This window comes from Mesoplodon mirus (genome assembly GCF_964341445.2).
Source record: "Mesoplodon mirus genome assembly, chromosome: 3".
Lineage (NCBI taxonomy): Eukaryota > Metazoa > Chordata > Mammalia > Artiodactyla > Ziphiidae > Mesoplodon > Mesoplodon mirus.
Window position 1 is genome coordinate 110035228 of NC_138978.1, and position 20748 is coordinate 110055975.

The 20748-nt window shown below is 44.1% G+C and overlaps 1 protein-coding gene across 2 annotated transcripts in view; it reads left to right on the forward strand.

Annotated features, from left to right (window-relative positions):
* The window catches only part of CD101 (CD101 molecule), a gene marked incomplete at its 5' end in the record, with an annotated part of 34745 nt that extends 22404 nt beyond the window's left edge, over positions 1-12341 (forward strand). For both annotated transcript variants that reach the window (XM_082616476.1, XM_082616477.1), the window contains 3 exons: positions 414-824; positions 3890-4285; positions 12046-12341. In XM_082616476.1, coding sequence (XP_082472602.1) covers positions 414-824; positions 3890-4285; positions 12046-12338 — 1100 coding nt within the window. In that variant the 3' untranslated portion in view covers positions 12339-12341. The remainder of the gene's footprint in view (positions 1-413; positions 825-3889; positions 4286-12045) is intronic.
* Between the last annotated feature and the right edge of the window lie 8407 nt (positions 12342-20748).

A 20748-nucleotide genomic window follows, 5' to 3' on the forward strand; every position in this document is an offset into this window, starting at 1 on the left:
CCCTGTGCTATACAGTAGGTCTTTGTTGGTTATCTAATACTGAAGCATTTTCATGTGGAAGAGATTGGCTTTTCTGCATGACACTTCCTCCCTGCCCCGCACTCCCTATCCCATTCCTCTGGGGCAGTGGTAGAATTAGGAGCAGTGGATGGAAGTTATGGAGAAGTAAAATTCAACTTGATATCAGAAAGAATTCTCTAGTGGCAGCATGTCCAAAGGTGGAATGGGTGCTTTGTCAGTTAGTGAGTTGTTCAGAGGCTGAATGAGCAGTTAGTGGGGCTGCTAAAGAGGGAATTCACACATTTGATGGATGTAGGAGGTATGGCCCTAGTTGACCTCCAATGTCCCTTCTATCTTAAAGTTCTATTTTCTAGTAAAATAACAAAAGTAATGGTACCATTCTTTTAATTTAGAGAGCAAGCTGAAAGTGAATTCAAGCAGTCAAGTCCAAGAGATCTCCATCAACTCCAACACAGACATAGAGTGTAACATCCTGTGCCAATCCACTGGAAACCTTCGGTTGGCTGTTACTTGGTACTTCTCTGCCATGTCCACTAATGCACCCTGGCTGAGGATCCTGGAAATGGACCGAACCCATGTAGTAAAATATGGGGATGAATTTCAGACCACACGGAGAAAACAAAAATTCCACGCTGAGAAAGTTTCCCAAGACTTGTTTCAGCTACACATTCTGAATGTGGAAGACAGCGATCAGGGCAAATATCACTGTGCTGTGGAGGAATGGCTCTGGTCTACAAATGGCACTTGGCACAAGCTTGGAGAAAAGACGTCAGGTCTAACAGAATTGAAACTCAGGCCCACAGGTAAACCTTGCAAGTATATTCTCACTCATCTTTCTGTAGAATTGCCATCTTCTCTTGGGCAGCTGTTCTATGGAGTGATTAGATGAAGGTAAAAATATGACCTATAGTCATAGGAATAGTGCCCACCTGCACAATGACTGCAGGACTGGATAGCCCACCAGAGCAGGCGGGGGTCCCTTTGAGTCAAGCTGAGATTCAGAGAAGCGTAGATGGGAGCAAGATCCCTTTGATTGGTTTGCTTCTCAGCCTGGCAGGCTGGTCTATGCAGCAACCCAGGGTATCATATCTCCAGCTCTCTGTAAAATAAGCTGTGTCATTCCAGTGGGGCTCTACCGTAATTTGGCAGAAAGAGAGTAATACAAAGCATATTTCTCCCACTGTGAACAGAAACTGTCCAACTCTATAGGGATGTATGGAGAGACTGCTTTTCAACATTTGGCTGCCTAAACATAAGGCAAATAGAAGTAGTCAACTGCTGGAATGGCCTACTGAGGGCATCTCCTCCTCCTCAGGAGATCTTTAAAAATGAAATAGAAGTTCCATTCATTTGCATTAATCTAAGAGTGCCATGGCCTAAATGTGGGCAGGGTTGATTAGATCTGTCAGCATTAGTTAGGTCACCTCCAATGTTGATTAAAATTAAATGAACATCACAGCTAAGGTTTGGGAACTGGCCGAGATCCAAAAGCACAATGCAAATAAGTTAATCTAGTTTGGCACTGAAAATTCTATTTTCAATGTAACATCCAAAAATAAGATTATAATGAACATAGCTATGTGTTAGGCAATTAGGAATCCAAAGATAAATAAGGCAGAGCCTTAAGGAGCTCACGGTTGGGAGCAGCAGGGGCAAAATAGCAACTGAGCGCGAGGGTCTCTTCCTGCCGCTCTGGCCGCCCTTCTCCATGCCCTTCAGGCACGTCTTCCTCTCCCTGCTCAATGCAGGTGTTCATCAGGGACACCTGAGCCCATTTTTCTTCTTACTCTCTGTGCCCTTCAAAAGCTCTTAAATACCACCTTGGTGGTACCAAGTACCATCTTCAATGAAACAGCTCTAATTTTTATGCTTAGCCCCCATCTCCTGAGCTCCAGGCCTTTCTACCCATCTGCTTGTTGCACATTTCTACTTGGCTGACCCAGAGAGCCTCACACTCAGCATATCCCAAATCATCCTTATGTCCCAAATCATCATGATGGCGTTTATCATCTTGGCCATCCCACAAGGCTCATGGCCACTCCATTCTCCATCTGGGTGGCTGGCATCCCTTTCTCCCAGTTGTCCAAGTTGAATCTTGACAGTGTGTGCCCACCCCTTTAAGAAGTGCACACCATTTCTTAGCTCAAGCCAGCGCTTCCCGTTCAGAAATGTGGGACCAGTGCTGTTCAATCTTTTAGTCTATCAAGAAATGCCTAAAATCCTTTTTTGGTGACATCACTCATTTTGGAATGTCCATAATGAATTCAAATTCTTTTAAAATACTGAAGATGTCAAATAAAACATATTTGTGGGCTGTGTGTGGCTGGCTGGGAGTAGCTAGCTGTGTACCCTGGTGTAGGAAGTAAGTTAAGGAAGAGGCCCCAGGGAAAGAGACTGAGAAGGATACGTAAGAATTGTAGGAGGGATGCTTTCTCTGAAATCAAAAGAGGAGAGGATATCAGAAGAAAATGGATTTCAGTGACAGAAACTGCAGAGAGGACAAAAAAGACTGGAAGGTCTCTTGAGCTGGGAAATCGGGCCTTTTCTGGGGACCTTGGCCAGAGCATAGTGATGAGATTGGAAGGCTGATGGCAATAAAGTAGGGAGTAGGGCTTCCCTGGTGGCGCAGTGGTTGGGAGTCCGCCTGCCGATGCAGGGGACGTGGGTTCGTGTCCCGGTCTGGGAGGATCTCACATGCCGCGGAGTGTCTGGGCCCGTGAGCCATGGCTGCTGAGCCTGCGCATCCGGAGCCTGTGCTCCGCAACGGGAGAGGCCACAACAGTGAGAGGCCCGCGTACAGAAAAAAAAAAAAAAAAAAAAGTAGGGAGTAATCTGAGGTGAGGAAGCAGAGACAGTACCATGTAAACTAATATTTCACATGCTTCTCTATAAAGGGCAAGAGAGAGTAAAGATGGTAGCTAAAAAAGAATCTAGGATCAGACAAAGATGTTCTTTTAAAGATAGATCAATAAATATGTTTGTAGTAGAGTTGAAAATTTAGTGCATACTATAATTTATTTTGTGTGTGATTACTCTAGCCTTCCAAGTCCTCACCTGTGAGTTAAAAGGGGAACATTTTAAAAAAGTAAATGTCGGGCCTCCCTGGTGGCGCAGTGGTTGAGAGTCCGCCTGCCGATGCAGGGGATACGGGTTCGTGCCCCGGTCTGGGAGGATCCCATATGCCGCGGAGCGGCTGGGCCCGTGAGCCATGGCCGCTGGGCCTGCGCATCCGGAGCCTGTGCTCCGCAACGGGAGAGGCCACAACAGTGAGAGGCCCGCGTACCGCAAAAAAAAAAAAAAAAAAAAAAGTAAATGTCAAAATCTGTTTAAAACTTAGTCTAATCCAATAATGTAAATAGTCTCCTTGAGTGATATTCTAACACATGTATGAAAATGCTCAGTCTCTTGGGTAACCTCCTCTTTCCTTGCGTCTAATACCTGAGGTGATATCTGGTGTATGGGACAAGGGTAATTTGCAAAAAAAAAAAAGGGGTAGTGATGGAACATGGGACTTGAGGGGTGGGCTGGAAATTTTGAATGGCCTTTCTGGGAAGCAGAAGGGAGAGCTGAGCTGGGAGAAGTAAAAGCAGCAGGGCAGAACATCCGGCAAAGCTGGGTGGTTTTCAGTGTCAGGTCCAGCAGGCAAGAGGCAGACTGATGAAGGGAAGTGGCTGGTTTGATTCAGAACAGAGAATGTTCTGGCAAATATGGAAGAAGGATAAGGGTCAAGGAAAAGTGTTAAAGATGAAGGACCTGATATCTAAAAATTATAAGATGGCATCCCTTCAATGAGAAGTAGACTTTTCAGAGGAGGTGTCCTATCTAAGATCTGGGTTCTTCTCGAACTTACCGCCATTTTATTTCCTAGGAAGTAAGGTACGCATCTCCAAAGTGTCTGGGACAGAAAATGCCTCCGAGCACAGTGAGGTGGCCATCCGTTGCAGCCTGGAGAGTGCGGGCAGCCCAGCCTCCCTGTTCTCTGTGATGTGGTACTGGAACAGAGAAAATTCTGGAAGTAAAATGCTGGTGCACCTGCAGCATGATGGCTTGCTGGAGTATGGCGAAGAGGGGCTCAGGAGGCGCCTGCACTGTTACCGTTCATCCCCTGCAGACTTTGTCCTGATGATGCATCGAGTGGAGAGGGAGGATGCTGGAATGTACTGGTGCAGGGTGGCAGAGTGGCAGCTACACGGTAACCCAAGCAAGTGGGTCAGCCAAGCATCAGACGAGTCACAGCACGTGGTGCTTACGGTGCTGCCTTCAGGTAACTAGCGCTTCATCTGCCATGGCTTGTGGTCAGGAGAATCTTTGTCTCCCCTCCTATGCTTTCCCACCCAGCTATGTTTTGCTTCTTTTCAGACTGAAAACAATTTACAGATTCCCGAAAGAAAATGACTTCGCCATTTCTCTCAACAGTAACTCAGTTTGGGCAGACAAGGTTACATGAGGTTTTGGCATGGACATATAAATGTCAAGGGCATCTGACCTCCTCCCCAACTTTCCCTCTTAAACAAAAAAGCCATCAACATCTTATCCCTTTAAATAACCAAATAATGTTTGAAGCAGACATTCTTACCTCTTGGCTGACTCTCCAATCTCAGAAGGCTGACCTGTGGGGGGAGTGAGATGAGCCATAGGGACCTGGTGACTTTGTGTTTGATCTGGTTGAACCAAAACCAGCTATATCTAAATGCTCCCTGAGTCAAAATGAACCCAACAAAAAAAAAGTCTTTCTCAACGAATAAGTGGCAAGCTTCTTATTGATGTGTTCAATAAGCTATCAGATTTTTGGTCATGATAGTCATTGGGTGTGCCTCTCCTGATTGCACCTTGAAACTCATCAAGGGAGGAAGTGTGTCCCATAGAAGTTGTTTACAGGCTCTGGCAAAAAGACAGCTGCTTGAAGACCATTGGCCAAAGGGTGACCCTTCTCTGTGTGGGAAGGTCAACTTATCCTGCTGAGTGCTCAGCTTTAGGAGGTGTGTAGAACAAGAGGTCGTGAAGGAGGAGAGGGCTTCCTTCCAGCCAGTGCAGTGCCAGGCGTGTAATAGGCATTCATTAAGCAAAAATTCCTCCAGCCAGACCAGTAAATCTTCCCAGGTGATTAAGGAGCCGGTAGATGTTGTAGCCTGCTCATCCTCTGAGCCATTTCTTTCTGGTGGGGTTTAAGGATAAGGTGAGAGGTGAGCTATAGGTTAAACTTACAGTGAGAGAGGGTCACTGGAGAGGCAGAGGTGTGGTCTTGGTGCCCCATCCCAGGAAGGGTAGAAAGGATCAATAAAGATAACATCCCTACAGCACCAGCTAGCTTTGGGGACAGTCTGTAGGAGGGAAAGAGGGCTACTGAGAATGGATGGCACCTTCTCAGAGTTGGGACAGTTGCATCCCAGCCCCAGCAAGGCTTCTAGAGTAGAAGTCAGAGTTATCTAACTTGTTCGCTGGGGTCCATCATTCTCTTCCCCTGACTATTCTTCAGCAGGATTCTTCTCCCAAGTATCCAGGGAGAATTTATCTTCCTATCAGCTTTTCTTCCATTCCAACAATTATAGGAAGTCCCCACCCTGAGCACATTCCATACATGTTTTCCCACTGGAATTCCTAGGCTCTGTAGATTCTGCCATTTTTGCAGTAGAATGAATAGATAATAACTGTAAAAAGTTTATATTCTGTGGCTAAAAAGCACATCTCCTCTGAGACAGATAGGATCTTTCAAAGCATACATATACGGTTCATCTTTGTGGAATTCTTATAAAACAGGTGTAAAGTTTTTAAAAAGATGAACTCTGGAAAGAAAATGTTACAAACTGAATGGTCTTTGTATTCTTCACAACTGAAGGAACTGGAACGCCTGTGCCATGAGAACCTGAGGGTTTTCATTATAAGTACAGTTAAGTGTTCCCAAGTAAATCTTTATAATATAGCATCTCACTTCTTCTGCCTGGCTGTTCCTTTCTGGTAATTGGGAAGACAGTGTGGGTGATGAAAAATCCCAGGGTTTGGAATCAGACAAGCCTAGTCTCAAATTGCAGCTCTATCACCTCCCTACTAGCTATGAAGTCATACCCTGGTTACTCAGCTTTCTCATAAAATGAGGATTATGGTACAAATGCATATGAAGTATCTAGCACAGTCCCTGGCGTATTGTAAGTGCTCCACAAATGTTACCTCCTTCTCCCCTTATACCTCCAAACATGCTAGTGATGCACACACACACACACACACACACACACATCTACCTATGTATATGTATCTATTTATGTGATAAAATATTTTAATTTGTTCAATAAATAACTATATGAGGTTCTGAGGACACACAAAAAATGTATTATGGAATCTGTTCCCACAGAGCTGAGTCTGGTGGGGAAGTAAAGTCCAACATGATACGTGTCATGAAAGAAGTCGTCTCGGGATACTAAGGAAGGAGCAGAGGCAGGGCTGGGATGAAGAGCTGGGTGGGGAGGAGACCTGGAAAGGTTCCCCAGAGTATGGGGCCTATAAAAAGGAAGGCACATGTTTTGGGAAAAGGAAAGTATATGCTAGATGATCAGAGAAACTGTGGTAGGATGGCAAGAGAGGAGGCTAGTGGGATGGAACGGGTACAGACGTCAAGTGGGTCTTTTGTATGGAGCTAGGGAAGATGAGCTGTCTTGTGGAAGTTACAGAGTGTCATTGAACAAGTTCAGGCAGGAGAGTGACACATCAGATTTGCATTTTAGAAAGGTCTTCCTGGGAACAGTGTTAAAAATGAATTGAAAGGGAGGTAGGCACAGAGAAGGGAGAACTATTTGAAGTTGATTGTAGGGACCCAGGTGAGACAAGGTGAAGGCCTGAATTAAGGCAGTGCCTGTGAGGGCTGAGAGAAAGACAGGCATTCTGCATTCCGTATTAGGAGATGGGTTCTTCAGGATTTAGAGACTGATTAGGTGTATGTGGATGGTGAATGAGCAGAAGAAGAGAATCGAGGATGAATACCAGGTTTCTGGCCTAAGGTGTATAGTGGGGACAGTCACTAAATGAGGTAATATAGGAGAAAGGACTAAAGGGGAAGATGAGTTCAATTTTGAATAAGTTGGACTGGAATTGAGTTTGGAGTACTGGTGAGTCATCTAGGGAAACCTGTCCAATAAACTTCAGGATTTCCAAGTGAGATCTCTACCAGTGTTATAGATTAGAAATCATCAGCTTATGGCCTATAATGATGCCCAAGGATGGATCCCTGAGATACACTGCTATTTCTCGGGGGACTGCAGCAGAGGAACCTGTGAAGGAGAATGGAAGGAGTAGCCTAGAGGTAGGAGGAGAACCAGGGTATGGTGGTATCATAGACACCAGAGGCAGGAGGGATCAAGAGTAGGGAGAGCTGACAGATTTGACTAGTGCAAAGAGGCCAATTAAGACAAAAATAGGAAAATATCCATTGGGTTTAACAATATAGGGCAGTTACAGAAAAATAGTGAGAAAAGTCAGACTGCAGGGAGAAAGTGGACACATCAAATCCAGTTCATGCTTTCAAGAGCTTTGATGTAAAGGGAAAGAGAGAAGACAAGAGCAAATGGCAAGAGGTGCAGTGAAGCTTTGCTCTGTTCTGTTTTGGTTTGAAGATGGTAGGGACTTGAGCACTGTTACATCTAGAGAGCAAAGAGCCAGTAGAGAGGAAGAAGAGGAAGATTAGAAGAGAATGGATATGACTGACAGTCCAACATCTTTTTTTTTTTTTTTTTTTTTTTGCGGTACGTGGGCCTCTCATTGTTGTGGCCTCTCCCGCTGTGGAGCACAGGCTCCGGACGCGCAGGCTCAGCAGCCATGGCTCACGGGCCCAGCCGCTCCGCGGCATGTGGGATCCTCCCAGACCGGGGCACAAACCCGTGTCCCCTGCATCGGCAGGCGGACTCTCAACCACTGTGCCACCAGGGAAGCCCAGTCTAACATCTTGAGTGAACTTAGACCATCTCCTGATTGGAATGCTCCTTCATGGTATCTGTCCCAGATCAACACCTACTAATCATTCACCGACCAACTTAACTGCCACTTTCTCAGTGACTTACCTTATTTTCTTAGTCATCCCACCTGTTTAACATCCATCATCAGTGCCACACAATACCTTCTGAGAAGGCAAAGACTGAATGTCTTGTTCTCAGCACTAGCACAGTGCTTGGCACGGAAACAATACTCAAATACTGAATCTGTGTAGCTGCCCTCCTGGTCAGGACCAGCCTGTGTATTAATAAAGTCCAGTTTAAATACAATAGGCTACCAATTCTCGCTTCTCAAATGGTTTTCTACCACCTTTATTTGGCAATTCTGGGTTGGGTTAGTTTAGGACTACTTGATAGAACTGTGAAACATATGGCTCCTGTGAAGGCAGAAAAGTTGAGAGATATTTCCCTGGTGGAATGCACCTTGCATTTTTCCTCTCCATCTTACTTCCTTAGCTATGACTAAGCCAAAGCAGGGGCTACAGCTACTTGAGTCTTTTTGTATCTCATTCTAGAGAATTCTCTGTGATTAATAGGCAAGGTTATAAAGCTTTCTGGGGACTGGATTATTTGTAGTAGAATGGTATTTGTCACTATTTCCCGGCTTTTGGGGGGTAAGGATATATTTAGAAAGTGGATTCTCAAAGGAGATATGCCCCTATCACACTGATATTTCTGGAGAGAACATGCTATTTATCAACGCTGCCCTGGTGCTTCCAACAAGGCCTGGCACATAGTGCTCAGTTCAACAAATGCTTGATGAAAAATGAGCAAGCGACTCTTCAATGGAGTTGAAACTGATGCTGTAAGGGGCTCACTTACTCTGGGATGCACTTGTATCAGGTTACCTAATCCTGCTTTCAGTTCTTGACAGGAGCCACCCCTCCCACATGGCCACACCTGGCATGTCAGCTGCCCAAGTCTGGGGTTGGGGGTGCGTTGGTAGTCCCCTCATCATCCTCCACCTTTCTTCTTCACAAGTCAGTATTTCTGGGGTAATATCAGAAGGGAATGCTCCTCATGATGTGTTTGGCTGGGGGTAGAAGCAAGTTACAAACTAAACCTTGTGATGAAGTGTTCTCATTAGACTTTTGGCTCTGCCTTACAGGCCTTGTACTTGGAGCACTGAGCACTTACTCAGATTGCTTCAAAATGCCAAACCTTAATGGTTTTGAATGTCACTAATGCTAATGCAGATACGGGTGAGAGGCAGATGGTGGGAATGGTGACTGTGGGATCCAGAGCAAACACCGCCCTCCCAGGAGAGGTAATTTAGAAGCACTGGAGCTGACAGTTTCTAGCTGTTGGCCAATTCGGCACTGCGTAGGGCACACTTTGTCATCTTTGGATGGCAGATTGCTCTAAGCCCAGCCCCATTTAGATAGTCAAGCCCTCTGGCAGTCCCTTCACATGGAAGGTTAGAGTCTCAGTGGCAGAAAGTCCAAGTGCCAAGTTTCTTTCCACCTTCTGTGTGCCGGCCCCATCCCCCCAACATCACACCACCATCCTAGCAATGGTGACACATGGGTGCCACGGACTCTTACCTCCCAGTTCTCTGCCTCTCATGATTGGAACAGGAAGCCAGAGTCTCCCAAGTAATCATTTGACTCTCAGCTGAATGTCATCCACCCACCCAGGGGACAGAGAGATTGGAGATTTAAGGGAGAGACGTGGGCTGTGGAAGGACACGGCCAAGTCTGCGGTCCCTGCGTGAGGAATCAGCAGGTTCAGCCCTCTTTTCTGCCTGGTCTCTTGGGAAAAAGTTGCCTATGATTTTCCTAACTTTCTTAGTAGCTTTCTAGCTGATATTTATTTCTTGCTGACTCAACAAATGTGCTAGGCACTGTTTAATGCTTTATTAAGCATTATCTCATCACAACTCTAGAAATTATTATCCTCACTTGATTGACTAGGAAACTAATGATTAGAGAGAGAGGAAAAGTAATTTGTCCAAAGTCAATAGCAGTAAGTTGTAGAGCCACGATTTGAACCCAGCTCTCTTTGAGACGTAGTAGGTGCTCAATCCCTACTCTGCACATGAGTAGTGTGAAGTAGCAAGGCCAGAACTCTTACCCACTCTACAGCTCTATTCTCTTTCAGCGTTTCAGTCTGTACCTCCTTCTTAACCACATGCTTTCAAATGTATTCAGGTAAGACCTGGGAGAAATGTTGTAGTCAAGCAGGGCCTTGGAGAGAAGGGTCAGGTAGGATGTGGAGAGGAGATGAGAAAGAATTCAAAATCTATCTTTATCATTGCCCACCCTTTCAAAAACAAAAACCAAATCTAGGATGGAGAATATAAATGAGACCAGAGAAGAACCGGGCAACAAACCCCCGTAGCTCCTTGCCAGCCCTGTTCAGAGCTGCCAGGCTAATGTTCAGTGATGATCTTTACTCTGGGTAACATGATGGCAGCTACTCCTGGGTTCCTGTGCGCGCAAATCACTCATGCAATTGACTCATTCTTTAGTCTCCATTGATGACCTATGAACAAAGTGCTGCACAAGAGGAAAAGATGCGTAAGATATAGGCCCTCTCCTCCCGGAGTTTACAATGCAGGAGCTGGACACAGGTTTAGATTTTTTGTTAACCTCCCACAAACAGATGTCCTCCAATGTGCAAAATGTATCTGCAATGCCGAAAATGGAATTCTTGCAGCGTGAGGTTGGTCGCAATGACCTCTAAACCTGTCATCTTCATCTCTAAGCGTCTGTAATCCCATGAATCCTACAGCTAACCTCTAAAGAAGAAAGTGCTTAGGTCATTACAGTTTTCCAATAAAAGCACAGCTACTATTAGCATCAGATTTTTCAGAACAGCCCTGGTTTTGAATATCCTGTCATAAATAAATGTAGTCAGAAGACTACATTTAATAGTTGGTGGCTCTTTAAACATATGTCTTTCTGCATTGAGAGACTAAATCCCTGTCCTTTGACTAGTAACTCGAGGCACTGCTTCCTGGAGCCTGTGGCATTGGCAGTTCTCTCGCCTTTGCCTCCCTGACTGTGTGGCCAGGAACCCCTGGGGGGCTGCTGGTGCGTGCTCTGCGTGTCCATGTGTTGACAGAGCTTCCCCTCGGACTGCAGCTGCCAGATGCTTCAGCATGCCTTTATATACTAGCCTTTGCCCATGTGGTTGCAGTGAATCCAGTTTAATTCAGATCAGCAAACGTTATCAGGCACATGTGCTAGGTACTGCAAGGACTATAGAAACAAAGGACACTGTCAGACCTACTCAAGTAACTGTGATGACAAAGATGGTTAAAAGGGGATGAAAGAGGTCTAAACAAAGGCATGTGTGAGAAGAGGATAGAAAGAAGAGGAAAACTGTGCCTGAGGAGAGGTGGGAGGCTGGAGTGATGGAGAGTGAGGCCAGTAGGACCTCGAGGGTACGGTGCAGTGAGCACGCCAGGTAGAGGTAAGAGCAAGAGGGGAAAGGAGCTGAATGGGGGTGGGGGAGTGTGAGACCAGTTTGAAGATTCAGGAAGGGATGGTGCTTCTTACTTGTAGCTGCTGTTGTTTTATAAGGACAGTGCAGAGCGTGCGTGTGCGCGTGCGTGTGCGTGTGTGTGCGCACACGTGTGTGTGCGCGTGTGTGTGCGTGTGCATGTGTGTGTGTGTGTGTGTGTGTGTTTTCAGAAACAGCAGTGGGAATAACTCAGTTAAAAATTCAGGACCGACAACAGAGTTGGGAACGAGGGTTGAATTATAGATATCTTTTCTGAGGAAAGAAGATTAAAGGAGAGGTTTTCTTTTTTGTTTTGTTTTTCTTTCGGGCTGTTCGTTTTAAGTAGGTCATGGGAACCTCTGGTGGTTGGAAATTGTTGGGTGAGGGGGAGTCAGGCTGGAACAGGCCATCCTGGAGCTCTCTTCTCCCAGCTCCCTTTCCTTTGCTCCTCGCATGTGATTTAAGGGGCACACTGCCATTTGGCCCCGTTATTCTTACATATATTTTCCTGTAAGAATAAATCCCAGAAGTGTTTATAAGTGATGAGTACAAGTAAGCTGGAGACTAATTATTCTCTTTGTTTTCTTCCTTTTTGTTGCAGAGCCCACGTTTCCTTCCAGGATCTGCTCGTCAGCACCTTTACTCTATTTCCTATTCATCTGCCCTTTCGTTATGCTCATCCTTCTGTTCCTTTCCCTCCTCTGCCTGTACTGGAAGGCCAGGAAGTTGTCAACTCTGAGTCTAAACATACAGAAAGAAAAGGCCCTCTGGGTGGACCTGAAAAGGGCTGGAAGCAGGACCACACACAGACTGGAAGAGGACGGTGAATACAGTTGGATCCCGAGAGGCACCTGCAGCCCTGTGGAAAGAGTGTGGACTTTGGAACTGGACTGACCAGCAGAGGGGTGGCCCCTGCCTCTGTCCGCCTCTGAGTCTGCGGCCTGGGGCGAGGTACCTAGGACTCAGAGGGAACGTTTATTGAGCGCGTATGTGGTGCCAGAAACCGTTAAGTGTTTCTTCGTGTGTCACCTCATCTACCCATTGCATCCCCCCCAGGAGCTAGGTGACTCTGTTACACTGTCTTCCGCTTGCCACACCTCACGAGGCTTAGGCTCCCCATCCATAAGATCTGTAAGGAGAGGAGTACCTCCCTCACACAGCTGCTGGGGATTAAATGATATCCCATGGCAGAGCCCAGGGCGATGCTTCCCTCTCTTACGTCACTGATTCCCTGGACAACACTCAGTGGTCCTGCTACACTGGATCCAGGTAATCTTTTGCCTCCAGATAAGACGCGTAGGAAAGGACCTGATGCCAGCAAGGAAAAGGGGTTGGGACTATGCCCTTCATTCACATCAAATCTGCCACCCAATCAGACTGTGACTTCTTTCAAGGCAGAAATCCCATTTTCTCCTCCACTCCATCTCCATCCCATCTATAAATGCCACTGACGAGCAAGCTCTGCATAGTAGGTGCTTAATCAGTATTGGTTCTTTAGTGAAAGGATAAGGTATTTTGTAGCCTGACTTTCTTTTCTTTTCTTTTTTTTTTTGTTTCTTTTCTCCATAAGACTTATTAAGTCATTGCTAAGGAAAAACTTTAAAAAAAAATTTTGCAACAGTGCTCCATTCAGCTCCCCAAGCCCTCATACCTCCCTTTCCTCCCCACACCCAAAGGTCCATCTGGCTCCTGGCTCTTCTTAGCCAAGGCCTTATTTTCCTTGACCTGACAGCACCGGGTAGCAGGAAAGGAGCCTGTGGCAGTTATCTGAGGGCAGAGGAGTTAACAGTGCCACCATCCCGTCCTGCTCCGGCAGGGGCTAGGAGTTCAGGGGGAATAGTAATCTCAGCACCCTCTATTCTCAGCCAGGAAAAGTCAGGAGGAGGGGGATGGGGAGTGTCATGGCTGAAGGCTTCCAACCACTGTCCCCTAGGAGATAACAACTGTCCACACTGGGCCTGGGGTCCCCTCACCTTTGTTTCAAAAGCAGCTTAGGCCCTGTTGTAGCCAGAACTGGAAATCAGTCAGTGCCACCTAACAGACATGAGAAAACACATCTATTTATTATCTATGTGACCAACAGTGTTGCTTTAACACTCATTAATTTGCATTTCCAAGGATAGCAATTTATTTTTAATTATTTTATCAGGCACACACGTCCTCTCCAAACATAATTAGTTCCTTTGCAAGGGGATTTTTGGTGGCTATGAGAACTCCCACTGCAGGCCTACCGGTTCCTTGAATTCATCTCCCTTTGTAGCCTCATTTGAAATACTCCAAATGTTTTTTTAAACAGGTGAGAGCATTTATTTCTTCTCTCTCAGGTAAGGGAGCAAATTTTTCCAAAAGCAAAGCTAAGGTTAAGATTTCTTAACATTGAAGTGTGATGCTCCCCCCCCCCATTTTTTCCAGAAACCTGTATTTTAATTGAATACTGAAAGGAAAGAGAATGGAATTGAGCCCCATCAGAGAATCAGAATAGATCCTGGTGCTGCCCCCATTTCAGGTACTCTTACCCCCAACCACTGTTCTCCCTCCTTGCCTGGATACTGCCTTTCAGCTCTCAGCTCAAACATCAGTCTGTCACGTTTGAATTCAGCACAGAGACTGCACAGACCAGACACTCAAATATCCGACTGCCCCACCCAGAGCAGAGCATGGGAATGATTACTGCCCAGTGAGCACCTCCTGGGTGTCGAGCACTGGGATAGGTGCAAGGGATCCAGTGGTGACTCAAGCAGACTCCACCCTGCTCCCCTGGGACTATCACCTAGTTTTTTCTGGATGCTCTGTTTTCATTAATGGGAACTAGATAGAGCACGTTGGATTTTCTAGGACGTCACACCACACCATTTAGCTCATAGTAGTTTTCAGGTAACTGAAACCCCAGCGTCTTCTTTCTACCTTTCTGAACTTCTTTAGAATAAAATTTGTTTTCATCCAATTCAGCAGGCATTTTTACGTGAAACCTCTTCTCTCTCCAATTATGCCCTTGGTCATTTTAGTTTTTCAGTCTTAACAGAGAAGTTTACTTTTACTCATTGATTTCAGCTTTTCTATTCTATGTCACCACCTGGTTTTATTTTCAGCTTCTTGTGTAAATCCTCCCTGGCAACAGGACAAACCTCTGTCTCAGGAGTTGGCTACCTGTAGCCCACAGGCCAAATGTGGCCCACTACCTGTTTTTTAAAATGCAATTTGTTGGAATACAGGCACTCCCATTTGTCTAGATATTATCTATGGCTACTGTCATGATATAATGGCTGAGATGAGTAGTTGTCACGATAGACTCTATGACCTGAAACACCTAAAATGTTTACTATCTGGCCCTTCATGGAAAAAGTTTGCCACTCCCTGCTCTCTTTCAGTGGCTAACTTTCTGTCAGTTTTAGCCATGTATTATGTTCCTGGGAAACTTGATTTGAGGTGTTATATCTGTATCTGTTGTATATCTGACGACTTTAATAAATAATCTTAGGCTCTCCGGATTGGTGTCTAGTCCAAGCAGTTCTGATGCATGAATCCTCTCTACCACACTCCCACTAATGATGAGAAACTCATCGCCCCGAGGTATTCCACACCATCAAGTCGAGTTGCAGGACAAGATGACACAAAGAGGAATAAGGCATGACTACGCTCCTTTCATTATTTTCAGTCTATTGAGATACATGGATAGGAACAACTGATTTATGGCAGAAGATGAATGCAGTTGGTAGAAAGTCATGTGCCATAATAGTTTCTCACAATGGTACAGGAGTTGTTATTCATCCCAGAGTTTCACAGCATCTCCATGCAAAAGGGGCTGGTATTCCTTTCTTGCAGGTAAGAAATTGAAGCTCAGAGAGGTTGGGTTTATCCAGCATCACTCCTCCATATGCAAAAAAGTAAGAGCTCAAAATTAGGCCCACTGACAAAAAGTTCTGGACTCTTTACACAATCAACACTGTGCTCAATCCATTGATATCAGAAAAATCTGGTGATCATTGTATCCACCTCATATGAGGATCAAATCAGATACTTACATGAAGATAAGTTTTAAACCATTTCAAGTCATAAATGAAAGTAGGCATAACCCAAGTTTTTCCAGGCCTTACCCATCTATGCACATACATGAAATTGAATCAACAATAATAATCCAAGTTCTACATACTTTTGCCCCAGAGTCTTGGCCATCTATAAAGTGTTCTTCAAGCATTTCTAGGGCTTCCCTTGGATTCTGGGAATTCATATGAGTTCACAAACAAGTCCCCTCCCACAGGGCTTCCTGCTGTTCTGTTCAAATCTATGGGCTCCCACTGCAGCAAGGATGCTGGAGCATGTGAGATGCCAAAGCTGGACGGTGGTAAGCAAGGAAGAGTGCCTAATCCTCATTTTGTCTTTGCATGACACCCTGTTTGGATTGCAAACAGGTCCAAGATTGTTTGTGCCCCCATGTCTCTAAAGATTTTCTTGTGAAAACAGTTCCTTTAGCTTTCGTTTAACATCTCCTTTCTCCATAGGGTCTAGACACCAGCCTGTCTGGAACCAGTCTGCGAGACAGGCTTCACGCTATGCTCTCCATTTCTTATTCTCGGCTCCTAGGAACCTCTGAAACATCTTCATCACAGGCCCCCTTTCTCCTGCAACGTGGGTCATGCAAATTGTGCTTGTGGGAGGCTCCCCACTCATCAGACAGGTCCGGAGAAGCTGGCATTCCCAGTAGGCTCAGCTCGGACTTCTGTTACGCTGGCTTTTAATTTTTACCCCCTAATGCAGTAAAGTTCTATGGGCAATGAGAAATCAGAGACAACTTCACAAAGGAGGTATCATTTGAACTTTAAAATGTCAAAAAATATTATGACAGCAGAAGTTGGAGTAAACAGTGGTCTGGGGGCAGAGTTAGCTTCAATTAAACATAGTGTGTAGAATAGCTTTGGTTTGATTTAAGTGTCAGATTTATGGAGGGGAGCAATGGGAGATAAACATGGAAACGTAGTTAGGGCAAACTCTAACTACGGTCGGGGAAGGGCAGGAAAAGAAATCATGAACATGGGTAAGAACTCGGACTTCATTTGGTGGACAGGGTGAGCCATTGGATGTTATCTAGTAGGGAAAGAACAGCTGTTCTTTAAGAGAATTGAAAAAGCAGCAGCTCAGGCGATGGATGAGGGTTTGGGCGAGGGCTGTGGTAGAACCAAGGCGAAGCAGGATGGCCATCCTCAGCAATCTCTTCTACTTTCCCAAGTTGTATAATGGAGATAATACCGATTTTTTGAGGGTTTTGAGAAGTGAACAAAATTATCAGAAAGTTTCTGGTATTATATCAAGCTCACAGAGGTAGCTAATATATATCTGTTAAATATGACACGTTATCAGATTCTTCTTGTTTAAAGAATATTTGTTAACTGAATTTTCTACCCAAAAGTGTAGGGATAAGACAGAGTTACATTGTTCATTATTTTAACTGGCTTTCTATTTACTTTATCCTTTTGATACTTGCATTTATGTTTAATTTACTTGTTAGAAATTTGGAGTTTCTACCATGTCATCTCTGAATCCAAGGTTCCTTCTGCACCAGTTCTGACTGCCTAATAGAGAGGTTTTGACTAGAAGCATATTTGTCACATTGAACAATTTGCTGAGATGGAGGACCACATTGGATAAGGAATTATTAATAAGTTCATACATTGTAAATAATCAGCAAATGAAAACTCAAGTTCATTACATCAGGATGGCTGAAATTGAAAAGACAATATCAAATGCTCGTAAGAATTTGGAGGAACTGGAATTCAATACACTGCTGATGGGAGTGTAAATCTGTTCAACTATTTTGTAAAATAGTTTGGTAGTTTCTAATAAAATTAAACATACATTCACCCTATGACCTAGCAATTCCATTCCTTGCATTTACCCAAGAGAAATGAATGCCTATGTGTACCAAAAGACGTACACAAGAATATTTATAGCTCTATTCATCATTGCTAAAAACTGGAAACAAACCCATTGTCCATCAGTAGTCGAATGGATTAATTATAGTTTATATATACCACAGAATACGCACATTAAAAAAAAATGAACAGGGCTTCCCTTGTGGCACAGTGGTTAAGAATCCGCCTGCCAATGCAGGGGATATGGGTTCAAGCCCTGGTCCAGGAAGATCACAGATGCCGCAGAGCAACTAAGCCCGTGAGCCACAACGACTGAGCCTGAGCTATAGAGCCCGCGAGCCACAACTACAGAAGCTCACGCACCTAGAGCCCGTGCCCCACAACAAGAGAAGCCACCGCAATGAGAAGCCTGCACACTGCAACGAAAAGTAGCCCCGGCTCGCCGCAACTAGAGAAAGCCTGTGCACAGCAACAAACACCCAACTCAGCCAAAAATAAAGAAATAAATAAACTAATTAATTAATTAATTTTTAAAAATGAACAAACTACCAACTTACATGACAATATGGATGAATCTCACAGCATTGTTGAGTGAAAGAATCCAGACACAAAAGGGTAGGTAGTACAAGAATGAGCAAAATGAATCCATGGTGACAAAAGTCAGAATAATGATTTCCTCTGGCCAGGGGAGCATAGACTGTGAGGTAGCATGAAGGAAACTTCTGAAGCAACTGAAATGTTTTTTATCTTTATCCAGGTGGTGGTTTCATGAGTGCATGTGTATGTAAAAAGTCACTGAGCTGTCTTAAGATTGAGTACTTTACTGTATATAAATAACTGAACTTAATAATATATAGTTTAATACATATTAATATAAATATTATAATAATACATAACAGTAGTTTACTATATGTAAATAACTTAAACCCAAGTTTTTAAAAAGGCATCTTTTGGGACTTCCCTGGCAGTCCAGTGATTAACACTCTAGTCTCCCAATGCAGAAGGCCCGGGTTTGATCCCTGGTCACGGAACTAGATCCCGCATGCCACAACTAAGAGCCTGCATGCTGCAATTAAAAAAGATCCCGCGTCCTGCAACCAAGACCCAGCGCAGCCAAATAAATATTAAAAGAATAAAAAAGTAAATTAAAAAATATCTTTCTTTCAAAAAGTATTTGAGAACCAACTAGAGGACCAACACAGAAAAAGGGATTGTAATATAGAAGAGAAATCATTTTATTTATTCCATAAGGATTTTTCTGATATCTAACATGTACCAAGACATACACTAAGAGCTAGGCATGCAGAAATAACTGACATCATCCACTTCCACAAAGAGGAAAGGGGAAAGAGATTAATGAGTTATGAGGACTGAATCTTTATGACAAACCTGTGAAGAAACTGAGATTAAACCACAAACCAGGAAAAAGCAGTGAAAGTGTCATGCCTAAGGTCACCTAGCATCAAGGAGCAGAGCGTGTGCATGGACTCCAAAAGCAATGCTCTGTCACAGTATGCTTCCTCTAGCTGTAGAGATTCTGCCATCTCATCATGAGCAAAGATCTGTACACATAAAAGGTAATGAGAGGATCACTGGGACAGAAAACAATGACAGGTGCTTGTTTTGTCACACGCTCTCTAACTGCTGGTTGGCTCTAGAAAGGGGAGATGAATTTGGATTGGACGAGCACTCTTCCAATCCAAATTCATTCAACCTTTGCACTCTGCCCTGGTTCCCACAGATTTCCATTCAGCTCAGCACATGTTGATTGAATGGCTACTCTGTGCTACCTTATGATGCTGTTCAAATAGACACACGAGAGCATGTTTTGTTATAGTCTCCCATGACTAAAGGCAGATGTTATGAGTTCTTCAGTCTGTCTTTAGGGAATCTTTGTATTGTTTAATGGTCTGTCCAATAACAGCTACTTGTACCACCTACTGGCAGCAGGAAATTGTTTGAAGATGCTTCTGTTCTCAGTACCCAAGATAGGACCAGACCAATAAAAGGACCCAAGTGTTAGAATGGCCTTTCTTCCCCATGTGTGGGCCAAATATCTTCTAGCCCTAAAATTGACAAATAGGGCTGCTTGTGCAAAAAGTATCACTATTGAAGAAAAAAACTGAGCATGTTACAGGAGTCTGAAGAGGTTGTGGGCTGGCCTTAGTTTCCAGCTTGAGTAAGGGCTACTGGCTCTGTGTAGTGTCAGCTCCTAACACACACATCTAAATTCCTCACTTGAAACCTTTTTCTTTTTTTTAATTTTCTTTTCATTTAAAAAATTTTATTGAAGTATAGTTGATTTACAGTGTTGTGTTAATTTCTGCTGTACAGGAAAGTGATTCAGTTATACACAAATATATTCTTTTCCATTCTGGTTTATCACAGGATACTGAATACAGTTCCCTGTGCTATACAGCAGGACCTTGTTGTTTATCCATTCTCTATATACTAGTTTGCATCTGCTAATCCCAATCCATCCCTCCCCCTTCCCCCTCCCCCTCCCCCTCCCCCTTGGCAACCACAAGTCTGTTCTCTATGTCTGTGAGTCTGTGAAACCTTTTTCTTGATTGAAGGAAGGTATTCAGTGTGGCATGAAGTATGAATCATTCAAATGCAGTAAACCAGGAGACTTCCCACCTGGCAACAGAGGGCTAAATGGCAACTGTGATATTTAGTAACCCTTCCACACAAAAGAAATAGTGAACATATAAATCCTCCTAAGAAGTAAGCTGCAGCAAGGCTGCTAACTACTCCCTCTTAGGGTCTTCCAGTTTGACTTTTTGGTTGTTTTAGGTGGCATCCCAATGAATACTTAATTTAATAGTCAGGAATGTGAGATCTGGATTTAGATGCCTAGGTTCAAATCTTGATGACATCACTCACTGGCTGTGTAATCTCTGGCAGTTAATCTCTTTGCCTCACTTTCCTCATCCATAATTATGGAGGGAATAGCCATTCCTTCACATCATTTTTTGTAAGGATTAAATGAGATATGTACGTAAAGAAATTAAAACTCATAAATGTTAGACATCATCCTTATCATCATCAACAAACTGGCCATTTTAATCCTTTTTACTCCTGAAAAGGAAACCAGTTGCCTTCATTTAAACTCCTAATTTTTAACGCAATAGCAGAGAGACAGGGTATGGAAATGAAATGCAAGCATGGGCTTTGCCACAAAATAGGATCATTGCTTGGGTCCACAGTGCAAGAAGCTAATTTAGGGAAAGGTAAGTGTAAAGTTTCAGGAAAGAGTCAGGATATCAAGATAACATGGACAGGGGAACGTTTAGATAAAATTGTCTGAGTGCTTTACAGTTAAGTGAGAGGGCTGTGTAGTTTAATCCAGGAGTTCCAAGGGAAGATATATACATATATAGGAATTAATGGAAAATGAAGTAAGCAGAGACTCCTATCCTGAGGTACTTTATACC